Source organism: Sturnira hondurensis, unplaced genomic scaffold (assembly GCF_014824575.4).
Source record: "Sturnira hondurensis isolate 20B ecotype Veracruz unplaced genomic scaffold, ASM1482457v3 Scaffold0008196, whole genome shotgun sequence".
Lineage (NCBI taxonomy): Eukaryota > Metazoa > Chordata > Mammalia > Chiroptera > Phyllostomidae > Sturnira > Sturnira hondurensis.
Genome location: NW_028080827.1, coordinates 6,513,867 through 6,534,717, shown reverse-complemented (window position 1 = coordinate 6,534,717; position 20,851 = coordinate 6,513,867). Strand labels below are relative to the sequence as shown.

The 20,851-nt window shown below is 36.8% G+C and overlaps 1 protein-coding gene across 2 annotated transcripts in view; it reads left to right on the top strand.

Moving 5' to 3' along the window:
- Window positions 1–20,851, top strand: part of DMXL2 (Dmx like 2) — a 133,178-nt gene that overhangs the window by 81,028 nt on the left and 31,299 nt on the right. For both annotated transcript variants that reach the window (XM_037054633.1, XM_037054632.1), the window contains exons 17-23: window positions 4,204–4,431; window positions 6,516–8,192; window positions 12,217–12,327; window positions 15,643–15,812; window positions 18,417–18,514; window positions 18,942–19,107; window positions 20,405–20,669. In XM_037054633.1, the coding sequence (XP_036910528.1) occupies window positions 4,204–4,431; window positions 6,516–8,192; window positions 12,217–12,327; window positions 15,643–15,812; window positions 18,417–18,514; window positions 18,942–19,107; window positions 20,405–20,669 (2,715 nt within the window). The remainder of the gene's footprint in view (window positions 1–4,203; window positions 4,432–6,515; window positions 8,193–12,216; window positions 12,328–15,642; window positions 15,813–18,416; window positions 18,515–18,941; window positions 19,108–20,404; window positions 20,670–20,851) is intronic.

Here is a 20,851-nt window from a genome sequence, read left to right as displayed (position 1 = left end):
CCCTCCACCCTGCATACCCTCTCCCACTCACAATCCCCCTTTTAGTTCATGTCCATGTGTCATTAGTTCTTTAGCTTCTACATTTCCCATACTATGCTTGCCCTCCCCCTGTCTATTTTCTGCCTGCCATCTATGCTACTTACTCTGTGTACCTTTCCCTACTTCCCCTCCTTCCACTTTCCTGTTGCTAACCCTTCATGTGATCTCCATTTCTGTGGTTGTTCCTGTTCTAATTGTTTGCTTAGTTTGTTTCTGTTTTTGTTTTAGGTGTGGTTGTTAATAATTGTGAGTTTGCTGTCATTTTACTATACATGTTTTTTATCTCCTTTTTCTTAGATAAGTCCCTTTAACATTTCATAAAATAGGGGCTTAGTGATGATGAACGCCTTTAACTTGACCTTATCTGAGAAGCACTTTATCTGCCCTTCCATTCTAAATGAAAGCTTTGCTGGATAGAGCAATCTTGGTTGTAGGTTCTTGCCTTTCATGACTTTGAATACTTTCTCAAGGTCTCTTTTGAGAAATCAGCTGATAGTCTGATGGGAACTCCTTTGTAGGTAACTGTCTCCTTATCTCTTGCTGCTTCTAGGATTTTCTCCTTCATTTTTATCTTGGCTAATGTAGTTATGATGTGCCTTGGTGTGTTCCTCCTTGGGTCCACCTTCTTTGGGACTGTCTGAGCTTCCTGGACTCCTGGAAGTCTATTTCCTTTGCCAGATTGGGGAAGTTCTCCTTTATTATTTGTTCAACTAAGTTTTCCACTTGTTGCTGTTCCTCTTCCCCTTCTGGTACCCCTATAATTCAGATGTTGGAACATTTAAAGATGTCCTGGAGGTTTCTAAACCTCTCCTGATTTTTTTGAATTCTTGTTTCTTCATTCTTTTCTGTTTGGTTGTTTCTTTCTTCCTTATGGTCCACTCCCTTGATTTGAGTCCCAGTTTCCTTTCCATCACTATTGGTTCCCTGTGCACTTTCCTTCATTTCACTTAGTGTAGCCTTCATTTTTTCATCTAATTTGTGGCCAAAATCAACCAGTTCTGTGAGCATCCTGATCACCAGTGCTTTGAACTGTGCATCTGGGCTATCTCTTGGTTACTTAGATGTATTGGCTCTGGGGCTTTGATCTGTGAGCCATTTGAGCCCCCCCCTTTTTTTGTCTGGTCATGCCTGTTACATACATGGCACATACATATATATAATTTTAAAAAATTATTTTTACTAATTATGCTATTGCAGTTGTCCCGATTTTTCCTTCTTTGCCCTCCTCCACTCCCAGTCCCTCAGGCAGTCATCCCAGCATTGTTTATGCTCATGGGTCATGCATATAAGTTCAGCTACTCTATTTCCTATACTGTACTTTACATTCCCATGGCTATTCTGTAACTGCCTGTTTGTACTTTTTAATCCCCTTGCCTCTTCACCCGTTCTGCCGCACCCTCTCCCATCTGGCAACCATCAAAATGCTCTCTGTACCTGTGATTCTGTCTCTATTGTTGTTGTTCACTTAGTTTGTTTTTAAGACTCAATTATTGATAGATATGTATTTATTGCCATTTTATTATTTATAGGTTTGATCTTCTTTTTCTTAAATAAGTCCCTTTAACATTTCATATAATAATGGTTTGGTGATGATAAATTCCTTTATTTTTTTCTTGTCTGGGAAGCTGTATCTGCTCATTGATTCTAAATGATAACTTTGTTGGGTACAACAGTCTTGGCTGTAGGTCCCTGCTTTTCACGACTTTGAATATTTCTTGCCAGTCCCTTCTAGCCTACAAAGTTTCTTTTGAGAAATCAGCAGGCAGTCTTATGGGAACTTGCCTGGAGGTAACTAACTTCTTTTCTCTTGCTGCATTTAAGATTCTCTCTTTATCTTTAACCTTTGGCATTTTAATTATGTTGTGTCTTGGAGTGGGCCTCTTTGCATCTGTCTTGTTTGGAACTCTCTATGCGTCCTGGACCTGCATATCTGTTTCTTTCACTAAGTTATGGAAGTTTTCTTTCCTTATTTTTTGAAATAGATTTCCAATTTTTTGCTTTTTCTCTTCTTCTGACACCCCTATGATGTGAATGTTGGACTTAGTGAAGTTGTCCCAGAAGCTGTTTACACTATCCTCATTTTATTGGATTCTTTTTTCTTCTTCTTGTTCTGATTTATTGTCTTTTGCTTGCTTATGTTCCAAATCATTGATTTGATTCTTGGCTTCATCCACTCTACCATTGTTTCCCTGTAAATTGTTCTCTTTTAAAAAATTAATTTATTTTTAGAGAGAAAGGAAAGAAGGGACACAGAGAGGGAGAGAAACATCCATGTGCCAGAGATGCATCAATTGGTTGCCTCTTGCATGCCCCCATCTGGGGACTTGGCCTCCAAGCCATGTACCCTGTCTTGGAATCGAACCAGTGACCTTTGGGTTTGCAGGCCAGCACTTAATCCACTGAGCCATACCAGCCAAGGCTAGTATATAGAATAATAAATTGTTCTTTATTTCAATTAGTGTATCCTTTGTTTCTGACTGGACCTTTCTTATGCTATTAAATTCCTCACTAAGTTCCTTGAGCATCTTGATAACCAGTGTTTTGAACTCTGCATCTGATAGATTGTTTATCTTCATTTTGTTTAGCTTTTTTTGGAGGTTTGATACATTCTTTTGTTTAGGCCATGTTTCTTTGTCTCCTCATTTTGGCAGCCTCCCCGTGTTTGTTTCCAAGTATTAGGTAGAGTTGCTTTGACTCCATGTCTTGCTAGTGTGACCTAATGTATTAGATGTCCTGTAGGGTCCAGTGGCACAGTTTCCCCTATCACCCAAGATGGGTACTCAAGGAATGCCCACCAGGTGAGCTGTGTACACCCTCCGTTGTAGTTGAGCCTTGGTTGTTGTTGGTGGGTCAGTGGGAGGGATTTTTTCCCATTCCAGTCAGCTGTAAGGATTGGCTGTGACCACTGACCATCAACCTCTGCCCTCTGGAGGATCAGTTGTGCACGGGCAGGGTGGTGGTGCTCTGACATGGTCTGTAGCTGTCCGCTGGGTGTGCTAGCCCTGGGGTTTCTGGAGTGCTGCAGGGCAAGGTCAGCCCTGACCTGTGTTTTCCCCAGGGCCACCCAGCCTGAGCTGTAAAGCAATCTGAGAAGGCTGTTAGTTGTAATTGGCCTAGACATTCCCAGGCAAAGCCAAGCTGTGAGTCTAGCTGGCTGCTGCTAGTTCTAAGTCTAGGGCTCCCGGAGGCCAGCTGTTGCTTGAGAGGACTTAGGAAGTTGTGCAGCATGATCCAAGGTCAGCCTTTCATATAAAAAGCCACTTGGGTGGGCTTGTAAGCTGTGTGGGGTGGAGTCTCTGGGGATCTTCATGTCATATCAAACAGTGTTAACCAGGTTGATGGAGTCTCAGATATGGCACCAGCCTGATGACTTGTGGGGGAAGTGTTTAGAAAAGGGATAATGGCCTCTGTTCACCTCAATGCCAGATACTTCAGTTCCTCCCTGTATGTCACTGATGCCTTTCATGCTGCTACCTGGGTGCTGGAGCTCAGAGGGAGTGTGTCTGAGTGGGTGAGTTTGTGTGGGTTCTTTAAGAGGAACTGCCTGGGGCTCCGACAGTTTCTTCTTCCAACTCAATATCCACTAGGTTTTGCAACCAAATGTTGTGGGGACTTAACTTCCTGGCACTGGAACCTTGGGCCAAGGGTCATAGTGTGTAGCTGGAACTCCTTGCTTCCGAGATGTCCACCTATTTTTATCCACCACACTTGGGTTAGGGACCAGCTCGTTCCATGTCTCCTCCCTTTTTACCAGTCTGAGTGGATGTGGTTTCTTCAATTTCATAGTTGTCAGACTTCCATTCAGCTTGATTTCTGATGATTCTGAGTGATGGTTGTTCTGTATTTTAGTTGTAATTTTGATGTGGTTGCGCGAGGAGGTAGCCATGTCTATTTATGCTTCCACCTTGACCAGAAGTCTTCTAGTTTTTACATGTTGTGATTCTTCACTGACACTGTTGCTGTAGTGGAGATGCTAAGAAAGAGTAAAAGAGTTTTAAAATTTTTAAAAAAAATTATCAAGGTAGCTGAGCAAAATCTGAAAATAACCTTTTTTCCAAAGTACTTTTAAGAAACCATGTTTCTTAAATGGTAACAAAATTTTCTTGCTTCACATGTATAATGATGATAGTAATTATATTTCATAATTTTGTGATGTATTTAAAGCTAAAGCTTCGGAAGGTGTCTCATCAGAGAAGCTACTCTCAGTCCCAGGACAGAAGAGTGTAGAGTCTTCTCCAGAAACCTCCCCCAGTGTGAGCCCCATGCCGCATTCTTCATCGATTGCCAATCTTCAGACTGCCAGTAAACTTATCCTGAGTTCTAGGCTGGTGTATAGCCAGCCTCTTGATCTTCCAGAAGGAGTGGAAGTAATAAGAGCAACGCCTTCAGCAGGTAAGGTGACTTTCAGACCACGCAGTTGTAGCTCAGAGTGATTTTCAATGGATATAATGCACGAACTCTTCTAAAATGTGCTATGTTGACGTTGAAATAAAGAGTTGGCTTCTATCTGTTTAAAAACGTCTTTAGAAGAAATATTTTCTGTGATAAATCTAATCTGTTCGACAGAAGATGTTGTAAATATTTTTTTTTAATATTTTATTTATTTATTTTTAGAGGGGAAGGGAAGGAGAGAAGGAGAGAAATATCAATGTACGGTTGCCTCTTGTGAGTCCCTTGCTGGGAACTGGCCTGCAACCCAGGCATGTGCCCTGACTGGGAATCGAACCGCGATACTCTGGTTCGCAGGCCCGCGCTCAATCCACTGAGCTACACCAGCTAGGGCAGATGTTGTAAATATTTTAATGTGAGGTTTCTTGCCTGCACTATGATTTCCTGTAAATAGGAATATTATGATAGCACAGTTATAAAGCACAAATATGCTCATTTGCAAATCAGTGTTTATTTTTTTAAATCAAGGCTTATCATTCACATTATGCTAATCATGTCTCATTTTTATTATGCATGTTTGAACTATAGTTGCCAGATAGTTTGGTGAAAAAATGTAGGATACAAAACTAGAGTTCAGCTAGCGTAGAATGCTATTGACTTTAACAAGGTGGATAAGGTAGTTTGGAGGGCAAGCTGGAAGACAAATTTTAAATGACCTGTCACTTGGGGAATTGTAATAGAGCAGTACCTAGAATAGTATTTTGGGGGAACTGAAATTAGAGGTTCAAGACTACTCCAATTACTAGTGGATGATTTTGAATTTGAGTATTCTCTTATTTATTCCTGAGACAGGGTTGAATTGAATTCAGAGTTGGAAAGATCACATTAAGAGTCTGGGAAAGTGGGAGGGGGAGAGAGGGGGAAAAGGTACACAGCATAAATGGTAGGTAGAAAATAGACAGGGGGAGGTTAAGAATAGTGTAGGAAATGGAGAAGCCAAAGAACTTATATGTATGACCCATGGACATGAACTAAAGGGGGGGAATATGGGTGGGAGGGGTTGTGTAGGGCGGAGGGGAATAAAGGGGAAAAATGGGACAACTGTAACAGTATAGTCAATAAAATATGTTTTTAAAAAAGTTTACGCTGGGCTTTTGTGGCAGGTGCAGATCCAGGTCAGTTTTTTAATCTTTAAAAATATTTGGTAAATTTGGGATAGACTTAAATAAGTTTGTTGGCATTAAATAATAAATTATTTTTCAGGAGCTTTATGAAAATACTTTCAGATATATTATTTGACAGTAACATTTCAAAAGAAGTAGTAACATGATTCCTGTTACTTAGGTGGAATGTGCTCAGATGTTTAAGTGGCTTCCACTGTTAAGGAGGTGTCAGTGGGCTGGAACTTGAGTACAGGTCTTCTGACCCGTCTTAATTGCTACTATCCCTATATTATTACATCTGTACTATTATATCACTACTACATATCTCAAATATAAGATGGTAGATGGGCAGTGTTAGCCTTTGGCAGCCCAGAATAAATATGAGGGTTCTGGTTCAGTGCTAAGACAGCATGGATTAAAACAGGTAAAAAGGGTGAGCTCTAGCGGTCTGAAAAAAATTTTACAGGGGCAGATTTAGGGTCTGGATTATTTGAGAGGACATTAGGGACATTGGAATGGCAAATTGTAAAGATTACTTATGCAACTATGATGAAAGTGATAAAAGATAGAGAAAGAAAGTCCAGTGAGGCATGCTGTGGTGAAGGCATATAAAAATTACAGCAGATAACAGATGCATTATTAATGGTTGACTTGAATTTTAATGAAATATTTGCTTCATTTAAGCCTAATTACCTAAAAAATTACGTGATTATTATTGTGCATTTGGATTTCACCAGTGGGTTGTTCAATACTTCCATAGATACCATGGCCAATGGACATTTAGTGTCGGACACTAGTAAAGTGGGATACTGCAGAGTAATTCTGAGGAAGCTCATAGTGACTGGACTTCCATTCTGGAATTTGATTATTAGCATATTATTTTGTGGTTCTGTTATTTTGACTGTATGCTTTTTGTTTTTTAAGGTCACCTGAGTTCTTCTTCAATTTATCCAGTGTGCCTTGCACCTTATTTAGTAGTTACAACTTGTTCTGACAATAAAGTACGCTTCTGGAAATGTAGTATGGAAACTAACCTACAGTGTGAAAGTGATGAGAAGGAAACCTACCACTGGAGGAGATGGCCCTTGATGAATGATGAAGGAGAAGATAATAGCAGTACAGTGAGCATTGTGGGAAGACCAGTTGCTGTTAGCTGTTCATACACAGGTCGCCTTGCAGTGGCTTACAAACAACCCATCCAACACAACGGTTTTGTTTCCAAAGAATTTTCCATGCATGTTTGCATATTTGAATGTGAATCCACGGGAGGGTCAGAGTGGGTTTTAGAACAAACAATTCATCTTGACGACTTGGTCAAGGTTGGGAGTGTACTTGATTCAAGAATCAGTGTCGACAGTAATCTGTTTGTGTATAGCAAATCGGATGCCTTTCTGAGCAAGGATAGTTATCTTATTCCGAATATCAAGCATTTGGTACATTTGGATTGGGTATCAAAAGAAGATGGCTCCCACATTCTCACAGTGGGGGTTGGTGCTAATATCTTCATGTATGGGCGGCTTTCAGGAATTGTGACTGAACAAACCAACAGTAAGGATGGAGTTGCTGTCATTACTTTACCACTAGGTGGTAGTATCAAACAAGGAGTTAGGTCCAGATGGGTTCTTCTCAGATCTATAGATTTGGTATCTTCTGTTGATGGTACACCTTCACTGCCTGTGTCTCTCTCTTGGGTAAGAGATGGAATATTGGTGGTAGGAATGGACTGTGAAATGCACGTATATGCACAGTGGAAGCATGCTGTCAAATTTGGAGACACTGAAGTTCATAGTCCTGATGTAGAAGAGACTGCAATACAGGATCATTCTGCTTTTAAATCTAATATGTTGTCAAGAAAAAGTATTGTTGAAGGAACAGTTGTTGCTGATGATGTTTTTTGTTCACCAACTGTAGTTCAAGATGGTGGCTTATTTGAGGCTGCACACGTACTTTCCCCTACTCTCCCACAGTATCATCCAACTCAACTGTTGGAATTGATGGATTTAGGAAAAGTTCGCAGGGCTAAAGCTATCCTCTCCCATTTAGTAAAATGCATTGCAGGTGAGGTTGCAATAGTTAGAGATGCTGATGCTGGAGAAGGAACTAAGCGACATCTTTCTCGAACCATTAGTGTAAGTGGCAGTACAGCAAAGGATACAGTCACTGTAGGAAAAGATGGCACTCGAGATTATACCGAGATAGATTCCATTCCTCCACTCCCATTATATGCATTGCTGGCTGCAGATCAAGACACAACCTACAGAATTTCAGAAGAAAGTACAAAAATAAAACAGAGCTATGAAGATCATACTGAAAGTCAACCAGAGGACCAGTATTCAGAACTGTTCCAAGTACAGGATATAACAACGGATGATATTGATTTAGAGCCAGAAAAGAGAGAAAACAAATCAAAAGTAATAAATCTTTCCCAGTATGGACCAGCTTACTTTGGCCAAGAACATGCTAGAGTACTTTCAAGTCATCTCATGCACTCCAGTCTGCCAGGCCTTACCCGTTTGGAGCAGATGTTCCTTGTAGCTTTGGCTGATACAGTGGCTACCACCAGTACTGAGCTTGATGAAAGCAGAGAGAAGAGTTACTCAGGTAGGTATTCTCACTAAAAATTTATAAAGTTATCATTAGTAGAACCGTTTGTATTCCCTAAGTAGTGACTCACATATTAAATTGCAGTCTTTCTTTAAACCTTGCAGGGAAAAGACCTCTTCAGTAGAGTTACTATTAAGGCCACATGATTAGCTGTGAGAGAACAGGCAGTTGGGGTAGGCCATGACTTGTGACTTCATGGATTCATGGTATCTGTGCGCATTCCTCAAGTTTCATACTGAAATGTTTGAGTGATTTTTGGATATAGTCTTATGCTTTTTCAGATTGACTTTTATGGTTTATTTGTTTACCTTTGTCATAATAATGGCCCATTTGTTAATGTTACTATTAACAACAAACCATTAGACTTATAGGCACTTCATGAGCTCAGCTTGTTCATCTTACCATTTCTAGGTATAAATAATTTTTACAATTACCAAATTTTCTATAAAAAGTCTCTTAATAAGGAGATTTTCATGTATTTTGATATAATGTGTATCTTGCTTAATTCATTCTGAAACCAGAAGATTTTTGGCTGCCTCTTGAAACTAGATTTTATCCTCTTTTATGCAAATAGTTGAAGATAATGGTTCTGATTGTAAATGATGTCAACAAAGGAAACCAAAAATGATTCATCATTCATTCAATAAATATTGTGGAGGAGTGAACAGAATTGCTGTGTGCCAGGTGTTTATGCACTTTATCGTATTTAGTTATCATAATAATCTTCTAGTAGGTAGCTATTATTGTATTTAATTTTATAGATGAAGACACTGATCCTTAGGGAGAGTAAGTGCCTTAGCTAAGATTGCACAGGTAGTAAGGGGCAGAACTGGTGTTCATATGTGGATAAATCATTGCCTTCAAGCCTGTACTTTAACTACTTCACAGAATTTCCAAATTTGAGGAAAAAAGACCATTCTTCAAAGACACCTGGAATATATATCTTTGTAGAGATTGATACCCTTATAATATATTCCCAACATTTTCCTCTCTGTAGATTAAAATAACTAGAGACCTTGGTGTCCACCCTGTTGCCCCAGGTCACATGTGGCTCAGGGTGGCTGTGAATGTGGCCCAACACAAAATCGTAAACTTACTTAAAACACCATTGAGATTTTTTTTGTGATTGTGTGTCATAATGTATTTAATGTGTGGCCCAAGACAACTCTTCTTCCAGAGACACCAAAAGGTTGGACGCCCCTGCCTTGGAGGGTTTTACTGATGACCTATTTTTCTAACCATATTAATTTTTTTAAAAGTCTATTATGAGTTTGTGTGCAATAGAGCAACATTCTTCTCAGAATAACCTTAAGCCTTTGACATAATCTTAATATATATTGCAGGTTTTACTCTGAGATATTAAGAAAGTAGGCATGCCACGGTCCGTGAAAAAAAGTTTAAAATTCCTGATATAAAACTATATCATTGGCTGTACAATATAATTATATTCCTGTACAATTATAAAAATGGCTCATCCTGGTCACAGTGGACTTTCAAAGGTAGATAAGGCAGGAGTGAATGTCTCCATTTCACAGGTGGGGAACTGAAGCACAGAGATTAAGTAAGTTCACATCTCAGTAAATGGATTCTAAGTAAATGAATTCTTCCATTTGTTCAGGGGAGACAACTTAGAGGCATTCTTGACTCTGCTTTCATACCTCATATCCAGTTCACTGACAAATGCTGTCAGTTCAACTATATCTGGAATTCAGTCATTTCTCATCACCCCTCCTGTTACCATTCTGGTCCAAGTCGCTGTTACCTCCCGCCTAATTATTGACAAAGTTTCCTAAACTGCTTCATCCTTGTTACCTCGTTCTGTGTAAAGAACTTAGGAACCAGTGATTATTCTAGAACAAAATCATGTTAAATCTCCCCTCTGCTCAGCACACACCAGTGGATGCCTACTTCACTGTAGAATAAAAGTCAAATCCCTACAGTGGTCTACAAGGCCCTCTGTGATCTGTACTTATTTCCACTCTGCTACATTGGCATCTTCGCTGTCCCACAAACACGTTCCTATCTCAGGGTCTTTGCACAAATTGTTTCTTTCAAGTAGAATACTCTTCTTCTAGATTTATGCATGTTTTCATTCCCTTACCTCCTCAAATTTCTGCTGTGATGTCATCTTACAGAATGTTCTTCCATGGTTACACTACATAAAATACAACTACAATATTCCTGTTGTCTCAATCCTGCTTTATTTCTCTCCATCGCATTGATTTCTACTAGACATATTATCTGTTTGTTTGTCTCTGTCTCCTAAAATGTAAGTCCCATGAGAATATGCACTTTGCCTTAGTCATTGCCAAATCCCCAGTACCTAAACTACTCTTTGCATGTAGTAGGTGCTCAATTTGTTGGATGGATGGATGGATGGATGGATGGATAAATGAAATAGCTAATGGGAAGTAGAGCTGGAACTTGAACTTTAACGATTCAAAAGTTTTATTTTCGTCCAGAAAATGTTATTTGAGTCAACAGTCTAGTACTTCCTAAGTGGTAGTCACTGGGCTAGGTGCTATCAATACTTCTAATGCATTTATCCAACAGTGGTTATTGTTTTGATTAAACTTACTACACTTTCATACCTTTTTAACTAAGGGTAAATTTCTGGAATCAAGGTTATGGTTCAACTGTGTAACACTAGCCTGGGGAATTAAGTTTCAAATCTTTGATAGTACNTGTAAGTCCCATGAGAATATGCACTTTGCCTTAGTCATTGCCAAATCCCCAGTACCTAAACTATGCTTTGCATGTAGTAGGTGCTCAATTTGTTGGATGGATGGATGGATGGATGGATAGATAAATGAAATAGCTAATGGGAAGTAGAGCTGGAACTTGAACTTTAATGATTCAAAAGTTTTATTTTCGTCCAGAAAATGTTATTTGAGTCAACAGTCTAGTACTTCCTAAGTGGTAGTCACTGGGCTAGGTGCTATCAATACTTCTAATGCATTTATCCAACAGTGGTTATTGTTTTGATTAAACTTACTACACTTTCATACCTTTTTAACTAAGGGTAAATTTCTGGAATCAAGGTTATGGTTCAACTGTGTAACACTAGCCTGGGGAATTAAGTTTCAAATCTTTGATAGTACTACTATATTTCTTCTTTTTAAAAAGATTTTTTAAATTTATTTATTTATCTTTAGAGGGGAAGGAGAGAGGGAGAGAAACATCAATGTATGGTTGCCTTTTGTGCATTCCCTGCTGGTAGTTAGCCTGCAAGGAACCGGCCTGCAACCCAGGCATGTGCCCTGACTGGGAATCGAACCGCGATTGTCTGGTTCACAGGCCCGCGCTCAATCCACTGAGCTATGCCAGCCAGGGTGATAGTACTACTATATTTCAGTTGAGCTAAACAACCTACAAAATATTACCTATTTAATTATATAATAAATTATTTCTCTTGGTTATATTGTTTCTGTCTTGAAATCTCATCTGAATTTATGTAGGGTATATATTTCAAAATTGTACCTAACTTACTATAGTTAATATATTTTTATTGGCTTTCAAGATTTTTTCTTATTTATTATGAGTAGCTATAAATACTGTTACCTGTATTAATAGGTTATTATATTTCCCCAACCATTTTTTCTTTTAGATTTTATTTATTTATTTTTAGAGAGATGGGAAAGGGAGGGAGAAAAATAGGGAGTGAAACATCAATGTATAGTTGCCTCTAGCACACCTCATACTGGGGATATGGCCTGCAACCCAGGCATGTACCCTGACTGGGAACCAAACTGGCAACACTTTGGTTCGCCGGCCTGCACTTAATCCACTGAGCTACACCAGCCAGGGCTCCCCAACCACTTTTAATGAGTTTTAGAATTTATATATTTTATAAAGGTATTTTAATAAAGATATTAAAGTATTCACGATGGAATACACTCAAAATTTACTTATACATTTTGTGTAAATTATCATTACTAAATTTATCATTTTCTAACTTTTGATTGGTTTGTGACCTGTTGCATTCCTTTTTCCTTAAACATATTTTCTGTTTACGTTACAGGAAGAGACACCTTAGACGAATGTGGTTTGAGATACCTCTTAGCTATGCGCTTGCACACATGCCTTTTGACATCACTGCCTCCGTTATACCGAGTGCAGCTGCTTCATCAAGGTATTTAATTACTCATTTGAACCTTTGCACAACTGTTACTTAGTATAGAGGTGGTGGATCCATATTTGTGTGTAAGCATGAGGTAAATCATATGCATACCTATCGCTAGACTTAAGACCTTCTTGTCACATAGTACCCAGTTATCATTTTTCTTTGTGTCTTTCAGCTCTGTTCTGTGACTTTGCTCATTTATTTCAGTTTCTCAGACTTTGCTCAGTAAAGTTGTAGTAGCTCGGCAATAAACCTGATAAGCCTGACATTGTAACCCAATTTGGTCCTGAATTTCTTTGACATCTAATGCCTTTTCTTTTAAAATTCTGTGAATTTGCCTCACGTGTTATTATTTATGTTTATTTTAGTGTGGGCATTGTGTTCTAAGTTATTTACTCACAAGTAAAGCTGATGTTTCAGGAATATTTGCTGTATAGTAATCTAGCATGCTCCCAGCATACTGCCACACATGCTGCTTTGAGACATAAGCATTTAGATCAACTCTATTATATATAGATTAAAAAATTGAACCTAGAGTTTAAAGTGATGTGCCCAAAATATAAGGCTATTCACTAATGGAGGTGGAATTAGAATTCCAGTGCAGTGCATTTTTATTAGACTGTGTTCCTTGGAAACCAGCGTTTTGGAGATAGCCCCAAGAAATATGTGTTAGTATTGGAGGACTTAGCTTACCTGGCTTTACAGTTTATTGTTCTTTTTTTAGGAGGTTTTCTCTTTAAGATTTTTATTCATTCATTTATTTATTTATTTTTAGATAGAGGGGAATTGGAGAAAGAGGGGGAGAGAAACATCAATGCGCATTGCCTCTCATGTGCCCCCCACTGGGGACCTGGCCTACAACCCAGGCATGTGCCCTGACTGGGAATCAAACCAGCTCAATCCACTGAGCCACACCAGCCAGGGCTGCTTATTATTCTTATCTCCAGTACCCTGTGTTTTCAATAATTGCTCTTTGCAAATATTGATTCTATATGGTAGTCAAATATTTTGTCATGTGTCTAAACTCTATTTCATATATTCAATTACTTGTTTTTGAAACAAATTTTTTTGTTTTTTTATTTGACTTATCACTGTAGTGATTCACCTTGTAACCTTGCATATAAGTATTTATGTATATATCTGGTTATTTCCACATGTTGGTTTTCTTGTGGTGGGGTTGTTAAATCAAAGGGCTTGAAAATTCTTAACTCTTGATAAATAGCGTCACAGTCTGAAAGATTGTGCTTGTTTACCTTCCTAGATGCTGTGCTTGATGAGGCCGAATCTTAACCCATTGCCAATACTTTATTACCATTTTAAACAATCTGTGTCATTTGGATAGGTTTAAAAATATGGCATCTTGATGTTCTTTTAAATTGTAGTTTTAAATCATGATCAACTGGTACTTAATGACAATTGTACATTGCCTAGGGAAATTTAAAATGCCATAAATTTCTAAACCTTTGGCAAATTCCATTTTACCCTGATACAGTTAAAAGATTGGAGATGAGAAGGGACTGACTGGTATTGTAGGTAATGGTCCTGGGAACAGTTTTCAGGGAAAAGGTAAGTGGCCAATAAATAGATAGAAAAGCCAAGAAGAACAGAGATACACTGCAAAGAAAAGTTGCCAATGGTAGGCAAATAAAAATGAGCCTGTTGGTGCCGCCGTTCTCTCTTTGTAATACTTTTTTTCACTTCAGATAGTTAGGTTTCCAAATGCACTCACTGCTTTTAGTCTTGCTCTCCTAGCTTAATTCCTTTGTCATGACTGTGTATTTTCAGAAATTTAATCAGTCAAATTTTATTTAAGGGTATAGATTAAAATATATTGCTATTAGTCTTATATAGTATGAAAGTATAGCAAAAGAATGCATTTGTATTGATATATAATAGCAATTTCTAAAGCAATGTGTTAGTTATTTAATAATTATCTCTTCAATCAGACAGATTTAAATAGTGAGAAATTAATGTGTCTTTTAGATTCTGAAAAACTACCAATTGATGTTATTAAAATTTGTCCATTTTTCCCCCTTAAATTTATAGTGGCAGTCAAGGTTTGATGCATTAGTTTTGTGATGATTTCAAAACAGGTGTATATAAATGTTAGCAATGGGAAATTTGAAAGACAAGGTTATTATTCATAATGGTCATAATAGATTTTTCCTTCTATACTTTCTAAAAGAATTATTTTGAAGCAGTAATTATTAGAAAAGCTTTAAACTTTGTGTAGTAGTTGTTATGAAAAAAATTATATGTAGTAATATAGATGGCCTTACTGAGAGGCCTGTGTTGTACAGTGACTGTCACTGACCCCCAACATTTCTTTGTTTACCAAAGAAAGGTTCACATAGATGGCTACTTTGACCTGTCTTCTTTTCTAGGCTTGCCAGGGTTTTCCCAGCATTCTCACTACCTATTACCACTCTCTGTGGTCCACTCCCCTGTTCATCTGCTGTTTGCTGTTCACCTGCTCTAAGTGGAGTAATAAAAGTGTTTTCAGTAGTTAACTATTGATAAACTCATTTGTACTTCCAAGTCTGATGGTGTCCCTAAACCCATTTTGTTGCTTCTAAATATAGCCTAAATACCCTGTCAGCCTTCTATTCTACCAGGGTGAAAAAGAGTTTGTATATCTCATCAATATTAGACAGCTGTAAAGTACTTTAAAACAAGTTGCTAAATGCAGAGGAATGTGCCTCTTGACTGTTATTCCCTGGAAGTCACATGAAATTTAGAGCTTCCTTTAAAGTGGTATTTAGTTCTTTGTCCAGAGGAATGAATAGGGCAGTTTTTAGTATTCAGCATTAAAGGATATGGTTTTAGTATTCAGCACCAAAGGATATGGCATGGGATGGGGGTAATAGGCAGAAAACTGCACTTGAACAACAATTAAAAATAAATAAATCATTTAAAACAACAACAACAAAAAAAAACGTGATATGATCCACAAGCAAGTGGAACTTGGAAACACCCCAACCCAAGCACACGGACCAAGATAACTTTGACTGACCAAAGCTTTTTCACTGTTGTTAAGTTTGGTGTGTGCACATAGGAATGGCTTGATACTCAAATATCTTTCTTTCCAATGTGTAAGTTTTAGTGTTTCTGATTTTGCAGGGGAACAAAAGCAAGTATGTTTGGGGAAAAGATAGAGATTTTGATTTTGTGTATCTTGTCACTTATCTGATATTTATAAGCTTATACAGTACAAAATCCTGAATGATGAAAGACTTCTTTTCTTCTTTGCTTTCTGCCTGAAGATTCTTTCCAGGATGAATGAATACATGACTATGTGAAAAATTGTTTGTATTTCTAATTTAGGTGTGTCTACTTGCCATTTTGCCTGGGCTTTTCACTCTGAGGCTGAGGAAGAACTGATTAGTAGGATTCCTGCAATTCAGAGAGGAGACCCTCAGTGGTCTGAGTTAAGAGCTATGGGAATAGGTTGGTGGGTCAGGAATATTAACACTCTTCGAAGATGCATTGAAAAGGTAACTTTACTTCATTGGATTTGAACTTAAAAAAAAAACCTTGAAGGAGAAAAGATAGTATCGTCCAGAAAAACTGTTCTGGGGAATTAGTTTGTATGTCTTGAAATCTAGAAAGTTTCTTAAAATTTTTTGATATTCCAAAACTTGACTTTTATAAAGTGTTGTGCAGTATATCAATTGTCTTTTGCTATATATATACTGAGGTTATAATATTTATGGAATAACAATATTTCCTGCTGTGTTGATATGTGTTCTAATTTAAGAAACTACAAAAATCTAAATTTAGAAAGTAAATTTAGATTCTTATCAGTTACATGCATTACATAGAAAAATCATTCTTTTTACATAAAGGATTTTCTGCATGGCTAGATTAAGAAACAGCAAACTTCCTGTGCACACTTAAAATAACATTCAATAAAAAGTTTTGATTTGTGTACACTTGAAGGACGTACCCGTGGCAGCAAATGAAACATGCTATACATTTTTTAAGATTGGTTTTTGGAATTAGTTTTCTGGTAGATTCCCTTTAGGAAAAAATTGTTCAAAAATTTGTTAGTGGAAGCTGAAAGTTCTTTCAGTGTTGCAGAAACTGTTACTGAGCACCTGCTGTGTGCTGGGTTTGGTGCTAGTTGCTTTTCACAAATTGTTTCATCTTCTCATCAGCCCCATCTCCATTTTTCACCTGATGGAACTAAGACTCACAGAGGCTGGGTATCCAGCCCAAATTCTCTTCCATTATAAGTGCTGTGCCCTTTCTATGCTGTCAGGGTTAGGAAAGTGGGTTACTTTGGGGAGTCCATTGAAATTCCCAAAGTACAGTTAGTGATAACTTCATTTGCAAAGTATGAATGTGTTTCTCCCAAGAGGAGTTTATGCCTCTATAATAGTAGTTCTCAAATTTTATGGCCTCTTCCTGTTAATTAGTGTCCTGTGATTTGAAGTGTGAGTATAAAAGTATCATTTTCCTGCTACATGTAAGGCAGCCAGTAAGATATTCACATTTCTTCTCTCAAAATAGGCACAAATATCAGAAGGAATTTTTCTCACACCATCCAGAAATCTAGTGCCTGGTGTATGGAGAAAGTTAATTGTCACAGTATATAAATAACACAGTATCTGCATAAAATTTTTTATATCCCAAAGCAGTGGAAAGAAAGAGCATATATTTTGTCTAAAAGGTTTCATATTTTGCCTACAAAGATCTCTTTAATTTCTTGTCAGTGAAGTGTTGTGTTATTATAATTAAATAATTTTGATATATACATATGATTTATTTCTACAAATAATTTATCTCTTAAAATTAAGTCAAAAGATTATGTAAGTTTTTTGCCTTGAGATTGATATTTTAAATCCTTAGCAGAAGATGAATAAAAATTCCTCTAAAATTTTATTAAACATTGGAATACTATGGTAAGTGATTGAAGGCAGAGAAAATACTAAAAAGGAGGAAGAGAAATAAAAGAGTATTGAGAGTAAAGCATTTTTGTGGTGCATTTTTAGGTCTCTTCCCCTCTCCCAAACCTCAGTAGTCCCTGTTTGACCTGTCAGTGTGAGCTGGTAAAACATCCACTGTCCCTTACTATTATCATGCTTCTCAGCTAGTGATTCGCACGGGTTGTCTCAGTATCTTCTAGAAATAAGACATGGTCTATTTGATACTATGTTCAAAATGATATATATATGTTGCATATGTTATAACATATATGTTACTGACTTAATTTTTAAACTTACAATGAGTTGATTGGTTCTATATATAATCAGCAGCTTTGGTTATATGTCTCAGAGGAGGTTATCACTTATAGTACAGGAGAATTATGTGCTCATTGAGAGTTTTTCTCATGGAATTTCTAAGAACTAAAACTTGCAAGCCCTTCAAAATGATAGAACTTCAATCTACTGTATTTTAATTGAATGCCAGAGAGAACGTCCTTCAGAATTGTCAAAATTTGATTGAAAAATACCAGAAATATATGCTTTTATAAAAGTACATAAAAAACAACTGGAACTTTTATTTTTGTCTGTAATTTTATAAATATGTGTATGTATAATTGATATTTATTCACAGATGCTTGTATCAGTATTAGTTGAAAGCTTTCAATTGTGAAATCACAGATACAGTAGAAGTTAACATTTTAATTTTCATAAAACATTAAGAAGTATAATATGTTTAATTTTCAAGAAAAAAGTTAGGTATTAAATATTCATTCTTCCTTCTTTATTGTTTCCTATGTTGGACAGTTTTATTACTACCAGGGCTCCGATCCCTCTTCTATCCCTTACTGTGTGACCTTAGGCAATTCATTTAACCTCTCTGTGTCTCAGTTACCTTATATGTGAGATGGGGATAATAGTACCTCATGGATTGTGGTGATTCAATGAGATAAGTGAAAGGTGCTTATTTTTATTATTGTTATGATTACCAGCATGCAAATTGTTGTCTTCAGGAGCATGCACTGTAAGACACTAGAGAGTGTAGGGGAGAGCCATCTTTTCCCATCGCCGTAGTTTCTCTCAGCCATAGAAATAGTAGGGAAGAATTACTTGTTTAAGTGGTTGTAATTGTTTAATCAAAAGGTTAATTTAATAGACTGTTTTATTGTTTAGGTTGCTAAAGCTTCTTTTCAAAGGAACAATGATGCGTTGGACGCTGCATTATTCTACCTCGCAATGAAGAAGAAAGCGGTGGTGTGGGGTCTATTTAGGTAAGTTCCCTCAATATTCAACATGATTTAATTGAATGAAGATTGTGTAGTGACTCAGAAACCTAGTACTTTTGGAAGCATTTAGATGTATGAACTCAGTCAAATCGACTTACTTTTTTTGGGCTTTGCTTCCTTTATCTGCAAAAAATGGACACAATATTCCTTCAGCTTACCTAAAGAGTGGGATGTTGTTTTTAAAAAAAGTTGATAAAAGTACTTTAGAAAGTAAAAAATGCTTTGCTTCCTATTTATGTGTAGATAGGGTAATTAGAGTTTTCCTTATTAGAAGCAAAGAGAAGCATGAAGTTATTGTTCTTTTGTTAGATGGGTGTTTGGGGTTTTTATATTTCATTTTCATGCATTCTATGAAGGATTCAGAATATTTAAAATTAGATTTAACCACTGATGTTTCTGGTCTGGTTCCCAGGTCACAGCATGATGAAAAGATGACAACGTTTTTCAGCCATAATTTTAATGAAGATAGGTGGCGTAAAGCTGCTTTAAAAAATGCTTTCTCTTTACTCGGAAAACAACGCTTTGAACAATCTGCGGCCTTTTTCTTGTTAGCGGGTTCGCTGAAAGATGCCATAGAGGTATAAATAAAATACACTGTGTGATATTTGTAAGACGTGAAAACCCGAAAGGGTTGTGGAGGAGATTGTAATTTTTTGTGATACATTTGTAAGAACAGAGAATAACTATAGAAGCCACTGAACTTAAATAGTGGCACTCTGAAAAAGGAAATTACAAATAAATTGAACTGAGAAACATGAGAAAAATTTTATAGAGGGGCTATTCCATTTTAAGTTAAATATATGTCTGTTAAGTATAAATATATGAAACAATGGCAAAAATAGGTTATGAATATGTTCTTCCTGGCCATCTTGTGATTCTGAACTATTTAAAGTGTGTATAGGTCACAACCTCCTTATTTGGGGTAGAAAGGCAGATACTTTACATTCTTTATCTTCTAAATGTAATGCATACACATGGAACCAAAATTGCAATTTGTACTGTTTTGTAATGTAGTTGTTCTAGATATAGGAAAATAAATGTAAACAGGTAAAACTTTGCATTTTTATATAAAAATCCTGGCAGCTGGTTAAGAGCCTAATTACAGATGTTTGTACTTATTTATGCTGTCTTCCTATTAGAGTACTTATTATCATTGTGAATAATCCAGATGGTTAAGGGAAAAATAGAACTATAAATAATACATGATAGAAGAAATAGGAAATAACCAACAAAGTCAAGTATTTAATATTGAATGTTAGTCATATTTACAGAATTAACTCAGATGTATGGCTTTTTAAAAAAAAAACAATACAAATGTTTCTAATTCTAAAATGGGAAGTTTAGCCTAGAAGATATTTAGGCAAAGAAGAGACATGTTGATTGACTGAGAGATGCTTCCATTACCTAAATGACCTTAAAATCTCAAGATGTGTAGTTATATTAGAAGATAAACTTAGAGTAAAATGGAATATGTGGCTTCATTTTATACATTACTTGCTATATAAATAGAATTTTATTTAAAATTGCAATAATTATGTTTATATGGAAATACATGTGAAAATTGAGAGGAACTGATATCGTAATAGGCATTCAATTTAAAAATAAATGTTACTCATTTAAATTGAACCAAGTCTGAGATGATATTGATGTACTTTGTTTTATGCTTATTTTATAAATGATTTTTGTAGGCTGGAAGCTAAGTTCAGATTTCTTACTCTTCTTCCTACTGCTTTAGTCTCCTTTCAGGCAGTTGTTTACCCCTCAACCTCTGCACCCCCTCCTTACACTGTGAGGTACAAATGGTAGATAATCTCAGGATATTGGTGGGATATTTTATGTCTCTAGATAAGTATTTCTTAATATTAAAATTTACAGGTATGTCTTGAAAAAATGGAAGATATTCAGCTAGCCATGGTTATTGCCCGTTTATATGAATCTGAATTTGAGACTTCATCAACTTATATATCCATCCTAAATCAGAAGGTTTTGGGTTGCCAAAAGGATGGCTCAGGATTTGATTGCAAAAGATTACACCCCGATCCTTTCCTGCGTAGTCTTGCCTATTGGGTGATGAAAGATTACACCCGAGCCTTGGACACATTACTAGAACAAACACCAAAGGAGGAGGATCATCATCAAGGTAGGGTATTTTGTAAGTTTCTCTTTTTCTTTTTTATTTTATTGTTTTCAATGTAGTCATTCCCTTTTCCTTTTTTACTTTTATTTTTTAAGAGATTTTATTGATTTATTTTTAAAGAGGGGAAGGGAGGAAGAAAGAGAGGGAGAGAAACATCAGTGTGTGGTTGCTGCTCACATGCCCCC